This window comes from Muntiacus reevesi, chromosome 2, assembly GCF_963930625.1.
Source record: "Muntiacus reevesi chromosome 2, mMunRee1.1, whole genome shotgun sequence".
NCBI lineage: Eukaryota > Metazoa > Chordata > Mammalia > Artiodactyla > Cervidae > Muntiacus > Muntiacus reevesi.
In genome coordinates this window covers 205016566-205032206 of record NC_089250.1, presented here as the reverse complement: position 1 = coordinate 205032206, position 15641 = coordinate 205016566, and the positions used below count along the sequence as shown (strand labels likewise).

At 49.6% G+C, this 15641-nt stretch overlaps 1 protein-coding gene across 6 annotated transcripts; it reads right to left on the bottom strand.

Annotated features, from left to right (window-relative positions):
* Positions 1–959: 959 nt before the first annotated feature.
* PRR14 (proline rich 14) lies at positions 960–5985 on the bottom strand. Of its 6 annotated transcripts, none has more exons than XM_065924644.1 (12): positions 5768–5985; positions 4932–5003; positions 4639–4807; positions 3930–4051; positions 3665–3854; positions 3338–3381; positions 3027–3136; positions 2140–2728; positions 1933–2002; positions 1755–1846; positions 1460–1531; positions 960–1369 (listed from the first exon to the last, which is right to left on the bottom strand). In XM_065924644.1, the coding sequence occupies exons 2-12, from the start codon at positions 4952–4954 to the stop codon at positions 1081–1083; spliced, it is 1770 nt and encodes a 589-aa protein (XP_065780716.1). In that variant the 5' UTR covers positions 4955–5003; positions 5768–5985; the 3' UTR covers positions 960–1080. The 6 variants fall into 6 exon arrangements, with proteins under 6 accessions (XP_065780716.1, XP_065780719.1, XP_065780718.1 ...); XM_065924647.1 differs by having other exon boundaries at positions 3930–4029; positions 5768–5835; XM_065924646.1 differs by lacking the exon at positions 5768–5985 and adding an exon at positions 5407–5608.
* Positions 5986–15641: the final 9656 nt, after the last annotated feature.

The following is a 15641-nucleotide window of genomic DNA, read 5'->3' as shown; positions in this document are numbered from 1 at the left end:
ACCATCAGGCTGGCAGCTCAGCGGGATCCCCCGCCGCGCCGGATGGTTAGAGCACGCGGCTTGAGAGTGCCAGCCGAGCGTAAAGGAAGCTTTCGCGTCCCGTTATCGCTCGGTGCAGTAGGAGTGCTGGCCTGGGGTCTGCGTGCTAACAAGAAAAAACAGTTTGCTTTGTGTGCCGGACACCTTCTCACATAGAAACTCACTTGACAGAAGTCTCTTGGAAGGTACTACCATCAGCCCTATCTTACAGGCGAGGGGAACTTATACACTTTGTTTCCCAAGCAGATTTACTCAGGAAGCTTAGCTCCAGTCTGTGTTCCTGGCCACTATTCTACCTTTAAGTTATGAAAGATGTAGTGTGCCGCTTGTTCTCTGTGCCTTTTAATGTGGACATTACACTGACAGCTTGCTTTCTCATGTATAAAATGGGTGTAATTCTCATAGGGCTATTTGTAGGTCAAGTACCTGTGACAGGTTGTTGTAGGTGCTTAATTTTAACTATTATTAGTTCTTGAGTCCAACAACACATTCTTGGCCTGTGTGTTAGAAGGAACTCAGGGCTATCTAGAATAGGGCCTTAGTGCACTCTAGCACTTTCAGCCTCCTTTTTTCTTTGGCTGTGCCACGCAGTGTGCGGGCTCTTAGTCCTCCAACCAGGAATGGAACTTGCAGCCCCTGCAGTGGAAACATGGAGTGCTAACCCCTGGATCACCAGGGCATTCCCTCAGTCCCTGACTAGGGTCCCAAATCACAGTATCTTCTGGAGCAGATTCAAAAGTATCCCTCTGCATAGGAAAATTCTCAACCCAAGAAGGCATATCCAATGACCATTCTTCTACCCTGTTCCCTATATCCCACTTCATGGTCTTTCCTGGTGCCACCCTCATTTCCCAGTTTTGCAGGCCAAAGTAGAAACATCAACCAGTACTGGCAGTGAATCTCAAACTCTGCTACAGACATACAGAAGAATCAGAAACATATCGAAAACTTTACTAGAAATATAGAGAAAAAATTATAACTGCCTCAAAGACTCCTCCCCCACTCCCCTAGGACGCATGGACAGACAAACAGATGGAGCTTCTAAGTCCGATAGGGCCGATCTTGATCCCCTTCCTCCTCCTCCTCCTCCTCCAGGAGTGAGGCATCCAGCTCCTGGAGTCGCTGTTGCAGCAGGGGTTCTACATCTGGGCTGGGGGCCAGATTGGGAGGAAGGGTCCTGCCAGCTGCAGCCCGGGCCCCTCGAGATGGCCGCCGGGATCGAGGAAGACTGCTGTCCCGAAATTCTACAGTCCGCCGGAGCTTCCTTGAGCTGGTGAAAATCAGAGTCCCATTGCGCTCCCGAGGTTCTTCAAAGATGGTTTCAAAGGTCCTGGACCAGGCAGGGAGGAGTCCAGGTTACCAGCATGCCCCCTGATTCCAGTTTTCCCTCTGTCACCCCTAAGCCTTCAAAGTTTCTCACCTCCTGGTTGTGGGTGACTGGTAATTCTTGTTGGTGTAAATTTCTTCCAAGCTGAACTCCTTCTTGTTCAACCTACGAGCCAAGAGCAGAAGTCACTGAGAAACCTGGGGCCAGTGGGCCTGGAGAAGGGATAAGTAAGGCCTGGTCTATATTTCAGTTTCTAGGATCTGCCAGGAGCCAGGAGTGCTGCCTGAGGCAGACAGGTGGTTCTCCATGCAAACCACGTCCAGATCAAACGGACTCCTCCAAGCTGGACCGACATCTGCTTCAGATCCATGTACGACAAGCTTCTCACCTGACTGGCCGAGGCAGCCCCATTGGTGTGAGGTTTATTTGAGAACGGGCCGGTGTCCTGCGTATTCTGAATCGAGAAACTTTCCCAATGGTCTGCGGAGATGGGGCAGAGGGTAAAAAGTCCACAAGCGTGGACTTAGGCTCCCGCTTGTCTCCTCCCTGTTCACCTGCACCCCTACCTTGGTCTCGGGGTCTGAAAGCACCTGGTGTTCTGGGGCCCTTGGCTCCTTTCTCTTGGTTGAGCTCAACCTGTAGAGAAGGTCAAGGCTCAGAGCCAAACAGCATTCCCAGCTACCTCCCCCTCTCCTGCCCACTGGATACTAGGGTAGGAGGCTGGGCCCCCTCCTGTGGCCAGAGCTTTAAGGAGGGTTTATCAAGAGCACTACCTGGGTTCTGCAGGTTCAGAGAAGGAAGAGGTGGATGCAGTAGACGAGCAAGATGTGACGAGGGAAGGAGAGCCTCCCACTCCTCCAAGAGGGAAGACCTCTTTCCGGAGACAGGGCCGAGGGGGTGGTGGGGCTTTGGCCATCTCTCCACCACCCACCGTATGCCGCCGAGGCCGTGGCCGGCTTGGGGGGGCTGGAACAGGGGGCCAGCTGCAGGGATCTGGGCCAGGGGGCCCCAGGTCAGGGCAGGAGTGGCTTCGGCCCAGAGAGGGCTTAGTGAGAGGTGCTGGGGAGTTCTGGTCTTGGGTCCGCCATTGGCGGATAGGGGGCCGGGGACTGACTGCCACAGTGCCCTCAGCAGCCCCAGACTGCCCGGCCTCTGAGATGGCAATCTTCAACTCCAACTTCATGGGGGGTGCTGGGGGCGGGGGCCTCGGGGCTTTGTTGGGTGTGAGGAAGATGTCAGCAAAGCTCTCCAGCTTGGAGCGGACGGAATGGAAGAGGGGGGCCAAGCCCCAGGGACTGAGGCGGGGGCGTAAAAGGCTGGACGGCGGTGGGGTCGATGGGGGCTCCAGAACAGGATCTGGGGCTGAGGAAAGGAGAGGGTCAGGTGCATATTCCTCAGCTGCAGGTGTCTAAGCCCCACTTCAGTAGCCTTAGTCCCTCCCCCAAACACTAACCTTTGCCCCCTGAGGAATAAGCCTAGCCCTAGAATACCCAGCCTTAAGTTCAGAAGTTAAGCTTTACATCTCTGAAGTCTAAACTCCATCTTCACACACCAAGCTCTGCCCTGAGAGGGGGGTTAAGCCCCATCCCAACCTCTGCACCAGACACTTCTAAACTCAGCTAGAATTTTCCAGAACCCTCCTCCTCATCCGAGTCCTTACCTGGTGGTGGGCTCGCCAGAGGGTTTGCAGACAGGGCAGATGGATGGGATGGGGCTGGCAGGTCCTTGGACGGAGGCTTTGGCTGGTGAACCATCACCTTGGGCTCAGCTCTGGGGTGAAGGGGCAAGTTAAAGGCAGAGGAACCTTTCAGATTCAGATCCCACCTGAGCCAGGATCTCCCCTGTCCCTTAATGCTTCTGAAGGTGCTACAAGGAAGCACTGGACATGTAAAGTCTGATGCCCCTAGCTTTGGCTGCCTGGATAAGAGCTGCCACCTACACATCTTCATAATCCCTTCCCAGCCCTCTCACCTTCTCGCTGGGACGATGAAGTTGGGAGCCTCATCAGCAAAGCCCTGGATGTAAACAGGTGGTGTTTATGGGGAGGCAGGGAAGCCCCCTGTGGCCTCCATAGCTCCCCTATCCCGACTCTGTCAGTCTCCAGACACCTGCTTGGGTTCACACTAAAGACTTTTTCATATAGGTCTTTGCTCAGGCAGTGTCTTCCAATCTAAAATGCCATCCTCCTTGCTCTGAGCAAAATCCACCCCAGACAGTCCTCCCACAACTTTCTTCTATGCCCAGTGGCATGCCTGCCCCCAGCTGAACCCCTGACATCTTTCCCTGAAGTTCCCATACCTCAGCTCGGGGTCTGGAGCTGGCAATGTCCTGTAGCATCACCACCAGGGTGGGCTGGTGCACCTGGTCCACTTTTTGTGAAGGGCCCTCCTCTGGGCCAGGTGTTATCCTTGATCGCAGCATTGGGGTGGAAGGGGGCCGATGGACATGGCTCAAGGGCTCTCGACATAGGTGCAGTGGGTCGGGAGGCCTAGAGAGGGAAACAGGAAGATCAGTGGGACTCAGCTGTGTTCCCAGCTCCTCCCCCCCATTCTGCCATGCTCACCTGGCTTGTGGGGACCATGTGGCCTGCCGGGGTGGTGAGGCAGGTGGCTGGCTGCAAACAGAATCCCGATGGTTGCTGTGGTGCCGTGGGGTGGAACTCTCTTCTTGGGGCACCAGGGGGACCTCAGAGAGGAGGAGGTGTCAAGAGGAAGGTGATGGAATGAGGCTGGACCGAACAGGGCCTCCCTATGCCTAACAGTGCCCTATGCCATCAAGATGACAGAAATAGTGGCTAGAATTCATTTGCAATCCCCAAAGAAGAGGTCAGTTATGGCCCGAGCTGTTTGGTATGGGGCCTGGGTAATGTCACCCAGGCTATTGCGTAAATGAAAAGGAGCTGGTGACCTGGAGTGAGTCATTGCCCTAGCTGGGGCCTCAGTTTTTCTAATCTGTGCAGTGGAGCCAAAGACCTCAGCCTGCTTCCTAAGGACTGCCTGGGGAGAAAGCAGGGGAGTTTCTCACACTTAAGAACTGTGGGGAAAAAAAAAGAATTGTGGGGATGTGGTTTTGGCACCAGACACCCTGCCCAATTCCAGGTTGGAGTAAGTGGAAGCCAAGCCAAAAAAAAAAATAGCATTAGGGAGGCTGACTGATGGATGAGTGTGAGAATGAAGTGTTTGGACCTCCGTGATCTTCACTAGTGACCTAGTTTGACTTTACTACTGAGGGGACCTGATGAAGAAGGGGCCCTCTCAATTCAAGAGGCTCACCATGCGGGCAGCCATCACATCTTCCAGGACCACGGCCAGGACCCGCCGAGAGGCTTTTTCCAAGGGCGAAGGGGCCCCGAGAGGCTGCAGTTTCGGCCGTTTTGGGCTCTTGGCTCCCCATAATGCTCCAGCAAGGGGTTGGCGGCACAGACGCTGCCGGCCAGGAGTGCTGAAGGATGAGAGAAGCAGAGGACGGTCGCCTGAGCCTGTTGTTGGCCCTGTGGTTTCCCCGGTACGGTCACCAGGCTCCCCGTTTCCCGGGCTCAAGACAGGCGGGCGGGGTGCGCTCTCACCTGGAGTCCCCGGGCAAGTCCATGGGGGAAGCGGCGGCTCTGGGGAGTCCCTGGGGGATCCCAGGTTCCAGCCTGGGGTAGGGGGGGAGCGGGGGAGTAGGGAGTGAGGGCCAGCCCCTCCCGTGGGGCTCCACCCTTCCATGGTCCGCCCGCGGCTCCCGGTAGCCCACGGTTCGGAGCCCTGGGGCGCATAAGGGCGCCCTCGCCTGGCTACCGGTAACGGGTGTCTCCCTTCTGCCGCCGCGGCGATCGGCGATCGCCCTGCCTGAGCCGCGAGAATCTGGGTTGCAGCGGTCCCAGTTCTCCCACGGCCCGAGCTTCCTGGGGCCTTTGTCCCTGCAGATTCCGCCCTGAGATCCCCAAAATCAGCTGGGATCCCAGTCCTCGGAGGCTCAGTTTCCGCCGGATCTCTCCACCGGGAGTGGCCGAGGACTCCGAAGCAATACTCGCACACGCCGGCGGCCCTCCCTCCCACCTGATCCCCTAGACTGGATCCCCGCGGACACAATGCTCCAGCGCGGTTCCTCCAAAGAGACGCCGCGCGAGGATCCTCCTCTCCCTGTGAGCTTCGGCTCCGCAAAGCTACACTCAGACAGAGGCGGCCCGAGCTTGAGCATCACGAACTCAGTCCGGATCCCCGGGGATCCACTGTCAAGCAGATACCCCCTTCACTCCAATCCCGGGAGGTCCCGCCCACAGACCCCCTCCCTCCGCCCTCCCCTGATCCCCGCCCAGCGCTCTCCCCAGTCCGGGTCCAGATGGTTCAAAAGTTTCTTTCCCTCCCTCCTCCCGCCCTCTCTCCAGCCGCTCGGTGCCCTCCCCCGCGCGCCGCTCACCGCCGCCTCCCGCAGATCCCGGGTCTTCGACGGCTCCCACCTCCGGCTCCTTTAAAACTAGCCTTACCCAGCACTGCCCAACCGCCGAAGGCCTTCTTCTCGGAGCCTCTGGGCACCGCCCAATCGCCGGTCCCGGTCTTCCGGGGTGGTGAGAAACTAAATGAAGCCGCCTGGCGGCCATCATGCTTAGGGGTAAGAAGCCAATTGGGCAATGCCGCCATTATAGTTGAGGGCAGATTGTGCTGTCCTCGATGAACTTAAAGTGGACCCGACGGCGTCTTCTTTTCTGGCCGGTGGGTGGCCAAAGTCTAGGGCAAGTTTCTTGAGCTACTGAGGCAACTCTGGTGAAGCTAGGCTACCGCCACGTTTTTTAAGGGCATCTTCCGGTTCTTTCGTTCTTAGACCAATAAACGTGAACTGAGTGCTAACGATATGTGAAATTCCCAGTTTCCTAGAGAGGCCCCATTGAGTCGGTTTCCAGTTCCATTCTAGGTTCCTGAGTCGCGTTACCAGGTTGCCAGGGAAAAGTTTGGCAGGGGGTGGTCGGGGCCAGAGATTAGCGCTGGTGCCGACGCAAGCTTCTTTGCTCGCACGATGTCCTGGAGAGACTGAGCCGAGTCAAAGTGAGGAGGAGGCTGGGGCGTTCACTTCACCCGACTGTTGTGTACCTCTTCCTGCAGGAGAGGTTTCTACAGAGGACGGGCTCCCACGAGCACTCTGAAGAGGAGCCTGGCCGATAGGCTGTGTAAATAATCCTTAGCAGTAAGGGATCAGGGATCCTGCTGCTTAGAGAGGCTGCTTCGTGAAACTTTTAAACCAGGAGTCAGCTGTTGGGGGTAGGTAATGGGCTTGTACTGGCTTCTGGTCTGTGAACGCGCCCTCACTGCTTTACCAAAGCCCATGCCTCCACTAGTTTTCTTTCCCCAGGATTCGCTGGTACAAACTAGTACTTATTTTTCCTGATAGAACAAAAAAGACTAAAGCCTAAAGTCGGGTCTGAATGAAGATGAAGAGTGACCTACTCGGCCCAACATAATTCTCTTCTATGGAATTGAGTGATAAGAGTAATGACCCAGAAAGAATGATATAAAAAGAGCAGCACTGGAAAGCCTTGGTGTGGAACGTGAAGACTCCTCAACTCTGGAACGAAAGACTCAACCAGATAGGTGTCCTAGGACTACAGCGACTCTCTCTAGTACAAGGCCGGCTGGGTCCTCTGGAAATCCATCATGAGACTTCTGGTGAGAATAAGCAACAACTGGTTCAACTAGAAGTGTTCTCTCTTCCCCTGGAGCAGGGCTGGCTACACAGGTGCATGAGGAGGGTCCCTGCTGGTATGGCGATGCTTCCAGCTGTAAGTAGAGATCCCTCTCCATCTTGGTAAATTGAGAGGCCCCCTGTAGGCTTTCACTTGCCTGCTTAAACACAGAGGTATTTCCCAGACTGCAGCTTAATGAAACACTTTCAAGGGCAGAGCAAACCTGATCTGAGTTTTGATTCTCTTAAGTCTGCTGAAGAAGTCAATGCCACGGGTAAAGGAAGTAGCCTAAAGAAAGGGCCTGGTTTCTGAGAATCTGGCTGGGGAGGGCTTGGCCCTCAACCCAGGCCAGCGGTGATGAGCCTTGGTACCCTCACAGTCCTGCCTCATCCCTCTTTGTGACTGCCGTTTCAACAGCTCTTACCTTATCCACTGCCTGTGTACCTACCCCAGGCAAGGCCAGTGTGTGCTGATCAGTGATCAGAGGCCCCTCCCAGCTTTCAGTGGAGCAGGTGATGTGGTTGGAGATTGGCACATCCATGTATCTGTTCTTCAGAATCCGTGGACCCCGTTAGTCTCTGGGTCTCACATCTGCTTAACTGGTCCTGGCCTTAGTGGTCTCAACTGTAAAATGGGAACAATAAACCCTGCCATACTTGTCTCAAAACAGAATGAGAAGATCAAGTGAGAAGGCACATCTGAATGTGCTTGATAAATAAGTCTCAGGCTGCAGGTAAAAAGAAGATGATAAAAAAACCCTGCCTCTTCCTTCTCACAGAGTACCCTATCCCTTCTGGTCCTCAAGCCAGCTGCTCTCCTCAGTATCTTTGTTTGCAGAAGCGTCTGGCCTGAGCTCTAGATCACCCAGGGTAGATTAGGTTGGGTTGTGGCCACAGGGTGTTGAGATGAGAGGAATGCACTTACAACCCTTTGCCAAGCACCACCCCTGCGAACTTCCCCCGTGGTCCAGTGGTTAAGAATTCGCCTGCCAATGCAGGGAACATGAGTTCGATCGCTGCTCTGCAAAGATTCCAAATACTGTGGGACAACTAAACTCATGTGCCACAACTACTGAGCCCACTCTCTAGAGCCTGTGCTCCGCAACAAGAGAAGCCACTGCAATGAGGAGCCTGTGCACTGCAACTAGAGAGAGACTGCATGCAGCAGTGAAGACCCAGCACAGCCAAAAATAAGATTTAATTCAGAAGCAAAAAGAACCACCTGTGAGAAATGGTAGGCAGCTTTGAGTTTGGATTGTTACTCTGGTTCGCATCAACCATTCAGCAAAATTTCAATATCTATGTGCCGTGCTGTGGCAACAGACAAGTGCCTGTCCCGAGGAGTTTGCAGTTTATATGCCTGTATACAAGATGGCCAAAAAAAAAAAACAAACCAAGATGGCCATTGGCTCCATTGCTTCCATCAGCCTCAGTCCCTTGCACCGGGAAGTACTTAGTCCAACCAGGTACCAGCGCCAATTTAATTCCCCTAATGAGGAGCTTTTTAGACCACCTCTGGGGGCTCTTTCACTCTGGTCAGCTACTTCCTAGAATTTTTATTTACCTGGGAAAGTTGGTCCTGCCTATGGTCTAACTCCTTTTCTTCCCCAGTTTAGAGAACCACCTGCCACCACTTCTGACCTTGCCTCCTTTTGTGTGGGGGGAGGGTATGATAGTCAGGTGTCAAGTTTGGAGGAACTGAATGGTACAGTGAGGGGGCTTATGAGGAAGATGTCAGGGGAGGGGAGATGGTTGGGAGGATTGGAGAGAGTCAGGAAGGGGGAAGGGAAAGAAGATGTGGTACATATTTACAGTGAAATATTACTCAGCCATAAAAAGGAACAGAATTGAGTTAATTGTAGAGATGGGATGGATCTAGAGTCTGTAATACAGAGTGAAGTAAGAAAGAGAAAACAAATATCATATATTAATGCATATAAAGGGAATCTAGAAAAATGGTACAGATGAACCTATTTGCAGGGCAGGAATAGAGACGCAGACATAGAGAACAGACGTTTGAACACAGAGGGAAGGGGAGGGTGGGATGGCTTGGGGGGTTAGGTCTGACATACACACTACCATGTGTAAAACAGACAGCTGGTGGGACACTGCTGTCCCACCGGGGAGCTCAGCTTGATGCTCTGGGATGACCGAGAGGAATGAAATGGGGGCTGGATGGGAGGGAGGTCCAAGACAGAGGGGATATATGTATACATACAGCTGATTCACTTCGTTGTACAGCAGAAATTAACACAACATTGTAAAGCAGTTATACCCCAATTTTAAAAAAAGGAAGGGTGAAGGAAGCTGTCTATTAGTATCTGAAACCAACATAACACTGTGACAGTTATTCATTTATTACCTCTCAGAAAAAAAAGATGTCACTCTTTTGGCCTGCTCTATGAAAATGGAGCTGGACCCTAGAACTTTTTCTTGGCCAGCTAGCATCTTACTAAGTTTCATTAGCAGAGAGCTGGGGAAATATTGCAGGAAGAAAGGGCTTTCCTTCTGGGTTCCCGCTGTGCATAGCAGCCAGCAGCACCCAGTGACCAGAAACTTCCCCTGGTACACCCCTGGGGTAGTTTGTAGTGGAGTGCCTCTGTGAGACACTTTCCCATAAACAGTTTTCCCTGGTACCCTCGAGGGAAGATTTCCAGTAAGTTCCACCAGAGTGGCACTCCAGTGACTTTTGTGTTCTCTCTAAAAAATTCTGGATCTCCAGGCTTCCCTGGTGGCACATCCCCAGTACAGGGGATGTGGGTTTGATCCCTGATCAGGGAAGATCCCACATGCCGAGGGACAACAAAGCCCATCCGCCACAACTATTGAGGCTGCACACCCTACAGCCCAGGCTCTGCAACAAGAGAAGCCACCACGATAAGAAACCGGAACACTACAACAAGAGAGTGGTCCCCACTACAACTAGAGAAAGCTGGCATGCAGCAGTGAAGACCCAGTGCAGCCATAGGTGGATAAATATTTTTCAAAATCCTGGATCTCAGCCCCTGGGAGGCCCAGATAAGAGGCTCTTTCTTGGGTGTAATATCTCCAGCTGAGGGACAATGGCTGCTCTTAAAAAAATTATTTATGTATTTACTTGGCTGTGTCAGGTCTTAGTTGCCATGCTTGGCTTCTCTTTAGTCGTGGTATGCCAGCTCTAAGGTGCTTGGGCTCAGTAGTTGTGCATGAGCTTAGTTGTTCGGCAGCATGTGGGATCTTGGTTCCATGACCAGGATCAAATCCAAGTCCATTGCCTTGGAGGGCAGACTCTTAATCACTGAATCACCAGGGAAGCCCTAGTGGCTGCTCTCAGATCCACTCTTCCTGTATTTAGAATTCTCTTTACATCTTACTATCTCTAATGGGCAGAATTGTGTCCTTCAAAAAGATGTTCAAGAGACTTCCCTGGTGGTCCAGTGGCTAAGACTCTGAACTCTAAATGCAGGGACTGTGGCTTCAGTCCCTGGTCAGGAAACTAGATCCCACATGCCCTAACTAAAGATACTGTGTGCTGCAACTAGAAGATCCCACGAGCTGAGATTAAGATCTAGCGGTGCCAAATGACCCCTAGTTCCTTTGACTGTGACCTTGTTTGGAAATAGACTCTTCGAAGATACAATCAATGAGGTTATACTGGATTTGGGGCAGGGGGAGGGGCTCACTCCAATGACTGGTGTCCTTGTAAGAAGAAGGAAATTTGAACAGAGATACACAGATAGGAGAAGGTCATGTAAAGATACACAGAGAGACATGTAGGAAGAATGCCATGCGGTAACAGAGACAGAGACTGGAGTGATACATCTACAAATTCAAGAAAGGCCAGAGATTGCCAGCAAACACTGAAGCTAGGAAGAGGCAAGGAGTCTACTTAGGATCTCAAAGGGGTATGGCCCTGCTGATGCCTTGATTTCAGAATTCTAGTCTCCAGAACTAGAAGAGAATAGATTTGTGTTGTCTTTTTAAATTTTTATTTATTTATTTTTAGTTTTGGCTGCACTGGGTCTTCATTGCTGCCCACAGGCTTTCTCTAGTTGTGGAGAGTGGGGGCTAGTCTTTAGTTGTGATGCGAGAGCTTCTCACTGCAGTGACTTTGCTTGTTGGGGAGCACGGGCTGTAGAACACACGGGCTACAGTAGTTACGGCACACAGGCTTAGTTGCCCCATAGCATGTGGAGTATTTCTGGACCAGGGATCAAACCCATGTCCCCTGCATTGGCAGGCGGATTCTTAACCACTGGACCACCAGGAAAGTCCTTGTGTTGTCTTAAGGCACAACTTTGTGGTAATTTGTCATGGCAGCCCTAGGAAACTAACATGTAATCCAATCCCTCATTTCTCTAACTCCCTTTTATAGTTGGGACTTCCCTTTGTGGCTCAGCTGGTAAAGAATCCATCTGCAATGCAGGAGACCTAGGTTCACTCCATCCGTGGACTGGGAAGATCCCTGGAGAAGGGAAAGACTACCCACTCCAGTTTTCTGGCCTAGAGAATTCCTTGGTGTTGTGAAGAGTCGGACACGACTGAGTGACCTTCACTTCACTTTTATAGTTGATTTTCTTTTTTTTGCTCCTTTGGCTGTGTAGAATCTCAGTTCCCTGACCAGGGATTGAACCTGGGCCACAGCAGTGAAAGCCCAGAATCCTAACCACTAGGCAACCAAGGAATTCCTGTAATTAATTCATCCTTCTTGAAATTGCTGTGTGGATTCTCTCTCCCAATTGCACCCTGACGTGCACCATCACCAACAAAAATACCAGTGTTTTAGTACTAAATAAATTGGAATATCCGAATCTTGAAAGTTCCTACTGCAATTAATATGAAAATTTTTAAGAGAGTAGGCCATTTTTGAGAGAGGTTTAAAATCTTCATTGCAGACATATTCCTTAAAGGCATTTTGGATACTCCTATCACACCTGAAAAAGAATAAAAAATGAAAACGGATGGTGCCTGTGGGGAAGCCGACTCAACCAAAGTGGAGGATGTTGGGCTGGACAGCTGCCTGTTATTTCAAGGGCATTCCTGGCATCCTGTGGTTTTAGGTGACAGCCAGCTCTAGACAACACTCAGAATACAAGTCTAGAAATGGGTGCACCTAATATAGGTGGGAAGGCAGAGAGATAGTGGTATCAGTGGCAGTGCTGAGGCAGGGAGGTCCATGACGCAGAAAACACATTCACAGGGACTTCCCTGGTGGTCCAGTGGCTAAGACTCCATGCTTCCGATGTAGGGGGCTTGGGTTCATTCCCTGGTCAGGGAACTAGATCCCATATGGTGCAACTAAGAGTTTGCATGCCAAAATGAAGATCAAAGCCCACAACTAAGACCAAGTGCAGCCAAATAAATAAATATTGGGGAAAAAAAAAACACACCCATATGCCAAGACCTTTGCCCTAGAGAAAGAGGACTAGGTGAATAAGGCAAGGGCCCAGGATGGTCAAGAAGGCTCTAAATATGGGATGACGTGTTCATCTATTTGTTCAACACATTTTTAAAACTCAAACCACATGCCAGACACACAAAAAAATACTATGGCAAGGAAGACAATGAGAGTCCTTGTCCACAGAGAGACAAGCAAACAGAATGGTGCAGTGACATAAATGCTAAACTCAGCTTATACAGATTCCCAAAAAGGACATAAGCAGAGCTAGAAAAATTCTCAGAAAAAGTGATGAATCATCTAAGAACTGAAGGAAAAGTGTTTGGGGGAGGAGAAGATTGTGCGTGGGTCAGTACAACCATGCAGAGGAGCAGAGGGTAAAACTCAGGGTGTCAGCCTTCCAGAACTAAAGCACACGTGCTTCCCTGGCAGTCCAGTGGTTAAGAATCTGCCTGCCAGTGCTGGGGACACAGGTTTGATCCCTGGTCCAGGAAGATCCCACATGCTGAGGACTCACTAAGCCTATATGTCACAACTACTGAACCCGAGTTCTAAAGCCCGAGCTCTGCAACAAGAGAAGCCACTGCAATGAGAAACCTGTGCACCACAATAAACTTCATAACCCTCATTCATGGCAGCTGGAGAAAGTCTGCATAGGGCAATGAGGAAGCAACACAGCCAAAAATAGCATAAATAAATATTTTAAAAAATATTAATGTATAAAAAATGTCTTAAAAAGAACGAATGCACACCTTTTAGAATAAATGTGTTGAGTATGTGCTCCTTTTACTATGATGAAATAAATGAGAAATAACCCATCTACAATCCTATTTTCTGAAAATCACTGTAACCCTTAATACAAAGGACAAAGTCATTAACTTAAAAATATGTATCCAGTGGTAACCTATACGTAACTTAGAATAAAAATTACAGCTATAGGCAACAATGAGTGAATTTTGAAGCAAAAGAAGGCAGATGTTAAAATGTGTGTGTGTATGTGTACAAAATGATTCCATTTGTATTATGTTCGAAAAGAGGCAAAACTAATCTGTAATGTTAGAAACTGGACTCGTGGGTTATTTCTGGGAAGAGTGGTGACTAGAAGGTGCATAAGAGGTTTCTAGGCAATGCTTTGGTTTCTTGATCTGGATACTGGTTGTGTGGGTGTGTTCATTTTATGAAAATTCATTGAGCTTACACTTAAGATTTGTGCACCTTTGTGTATATTATGCTTTAAAAATTTTTTAATGTATATCTCAATATGTAAATGCTTGGGGTAAGGCTTTCCCAAAGGATTTAGTGAAGTGTTCATATAGAAATATGCTTGCACCTACACATAAGGCTTCCCTGCTGGCTCAGATGGTGAAGAATCTGCCTGCAATGTGGGAAAACCTGGGTTCAATCCCTGGGTCAGGAAGATCCCCTGGAGAAAGTAATGGAGACCCACTCCAGTATTCTTGCCTTGAGAATTCCACAGACAGAGGAGCCTGGTGGGCTATAGTCCACGGGGTTATAAAGGGTCAGATATGACTGAGTGACTAACACTTCAAATATAGGATTTTTTGTTTAACTTTTTTAATTTTTAAAAATTAAAAAAAAAAAGTTATTTATTTAAACTGTGCTGAGTGGCTTACAGGATCTTAGCTCCCCAACCAGGGATTGAACCAGCACTGGACTGCCAAGGAATTCCCTAGAATTTCTATGAACACAGAGGCTACAAAGCCTTTGACTGGGTAGATCACAATAAACTATGGACAATTCTGAAAGAGATGGGAATAGCAGACCACCTGACCTGCCTCTTGAGAAATCTGTATGCAGGGCAGGAAGCAACAGTTAGAACTATACATGGAACAATGGACTGGTTCCAAATAGGAAAAGGAGTGTGTCAAGGCTGTATATTGTCACCCTGCTTATTTAACTTATATGTAGAGTACATTATGAGAAATGCTGGGCTAGATGAAGCACAAGCTGGAATCAAGATTGCCGGGAGAAATACCAATAACCTCAGATATGCAGATGACACCACCCTTATGGCAGAAAGTGAAGAAGAACTAAAGAGCCTCTTGAAGAAAGTGAAAGAGGAGAGTGAAAATGTTGGCTTAAAGCTCAACATTCAGAAAACTAAGATCATGGCATCCGGTCCGATTACTTCATGGCAAATAGATGGAGAAACAGTAGCTGACTTTATTTTGGGGGGTTCCAAAATCACTGCAGATGGTGACTGCAGCCCTGAAATTAAAAGACGCTTGCTGCTTGGAAGGAAAGTTATGACCAACCTAGACAGCATATTAAAAAGCAGAGACATTACTTTTCCAACAAAGGTCCATCTAGTCAAGGCTATGGTTTTTCCAGTAGTCACCTATGGGTGTGAGAGTTGGACTATAAAGAAAGCTGAGTGCCAAAGAATTGATGCTTTTGAACTGTGGTGTTGGAGAAGACTCTTGAGAGTCCCTGGGACTGCAAGGAGATCCAACCAGTCCATCCTAAAGGAGATCAGTCCTGAGTGTTCATTGGAAGGACTGATACTGAAACTCAAACTCCAGTACTTTGGCCACCTGATGTGAAGAGCTGGCTCACTGGAAAAGACCCTGATACTGGGAAAGATTGAGGGCAGGAGAAGAAGGTGACAACAGAAGATGAGAGGGTTGGATGGCATCACTGACTCAATGGACATGAGTTTGGGTAAACTCTGGGAGTTGGTGATAGACAGGGAGGCCTGGCGTGCTGCAGTTCATGGGGTTGCAAAGAGTTGGACATGACTGAGCGACTGAACTGAACTGAGCAGCCACAAACTCAGACTGCCACAGATGGGTTGTGTTGCTGATTCAAATTCAAGTGTAGCCATTTATGCAATGATTTTCCAAAATGGCAAACAATCCTCAGCAAAATTCCAAACTAAACAAAATACAATCTTCCCTCCATATACACATACTTTCCTGGAAAAGTCAGGATTAAAACTGTACTTGCTCATGGAGAGTTCACAGCTTATTGTAGTGCTCCTATTCTTGTATTGACCAAAAATTATGTAAAATTTTCAAATGTTATTCTGATTAAATGGAAACTGATACCTAGCCTCCCATAATGAGATTCTGTGGAATCATAAGTCAGCACAGTTTGCTTTGGAAAAAAAAAATGTACTTGTAAGTTTGTGCTTCTATATAAAGTAAATTCAGGTTCTATACTCAGACAATCACAGACCTATTTATACCTACATGAATGTCCATGGAGCATTCTGACAAT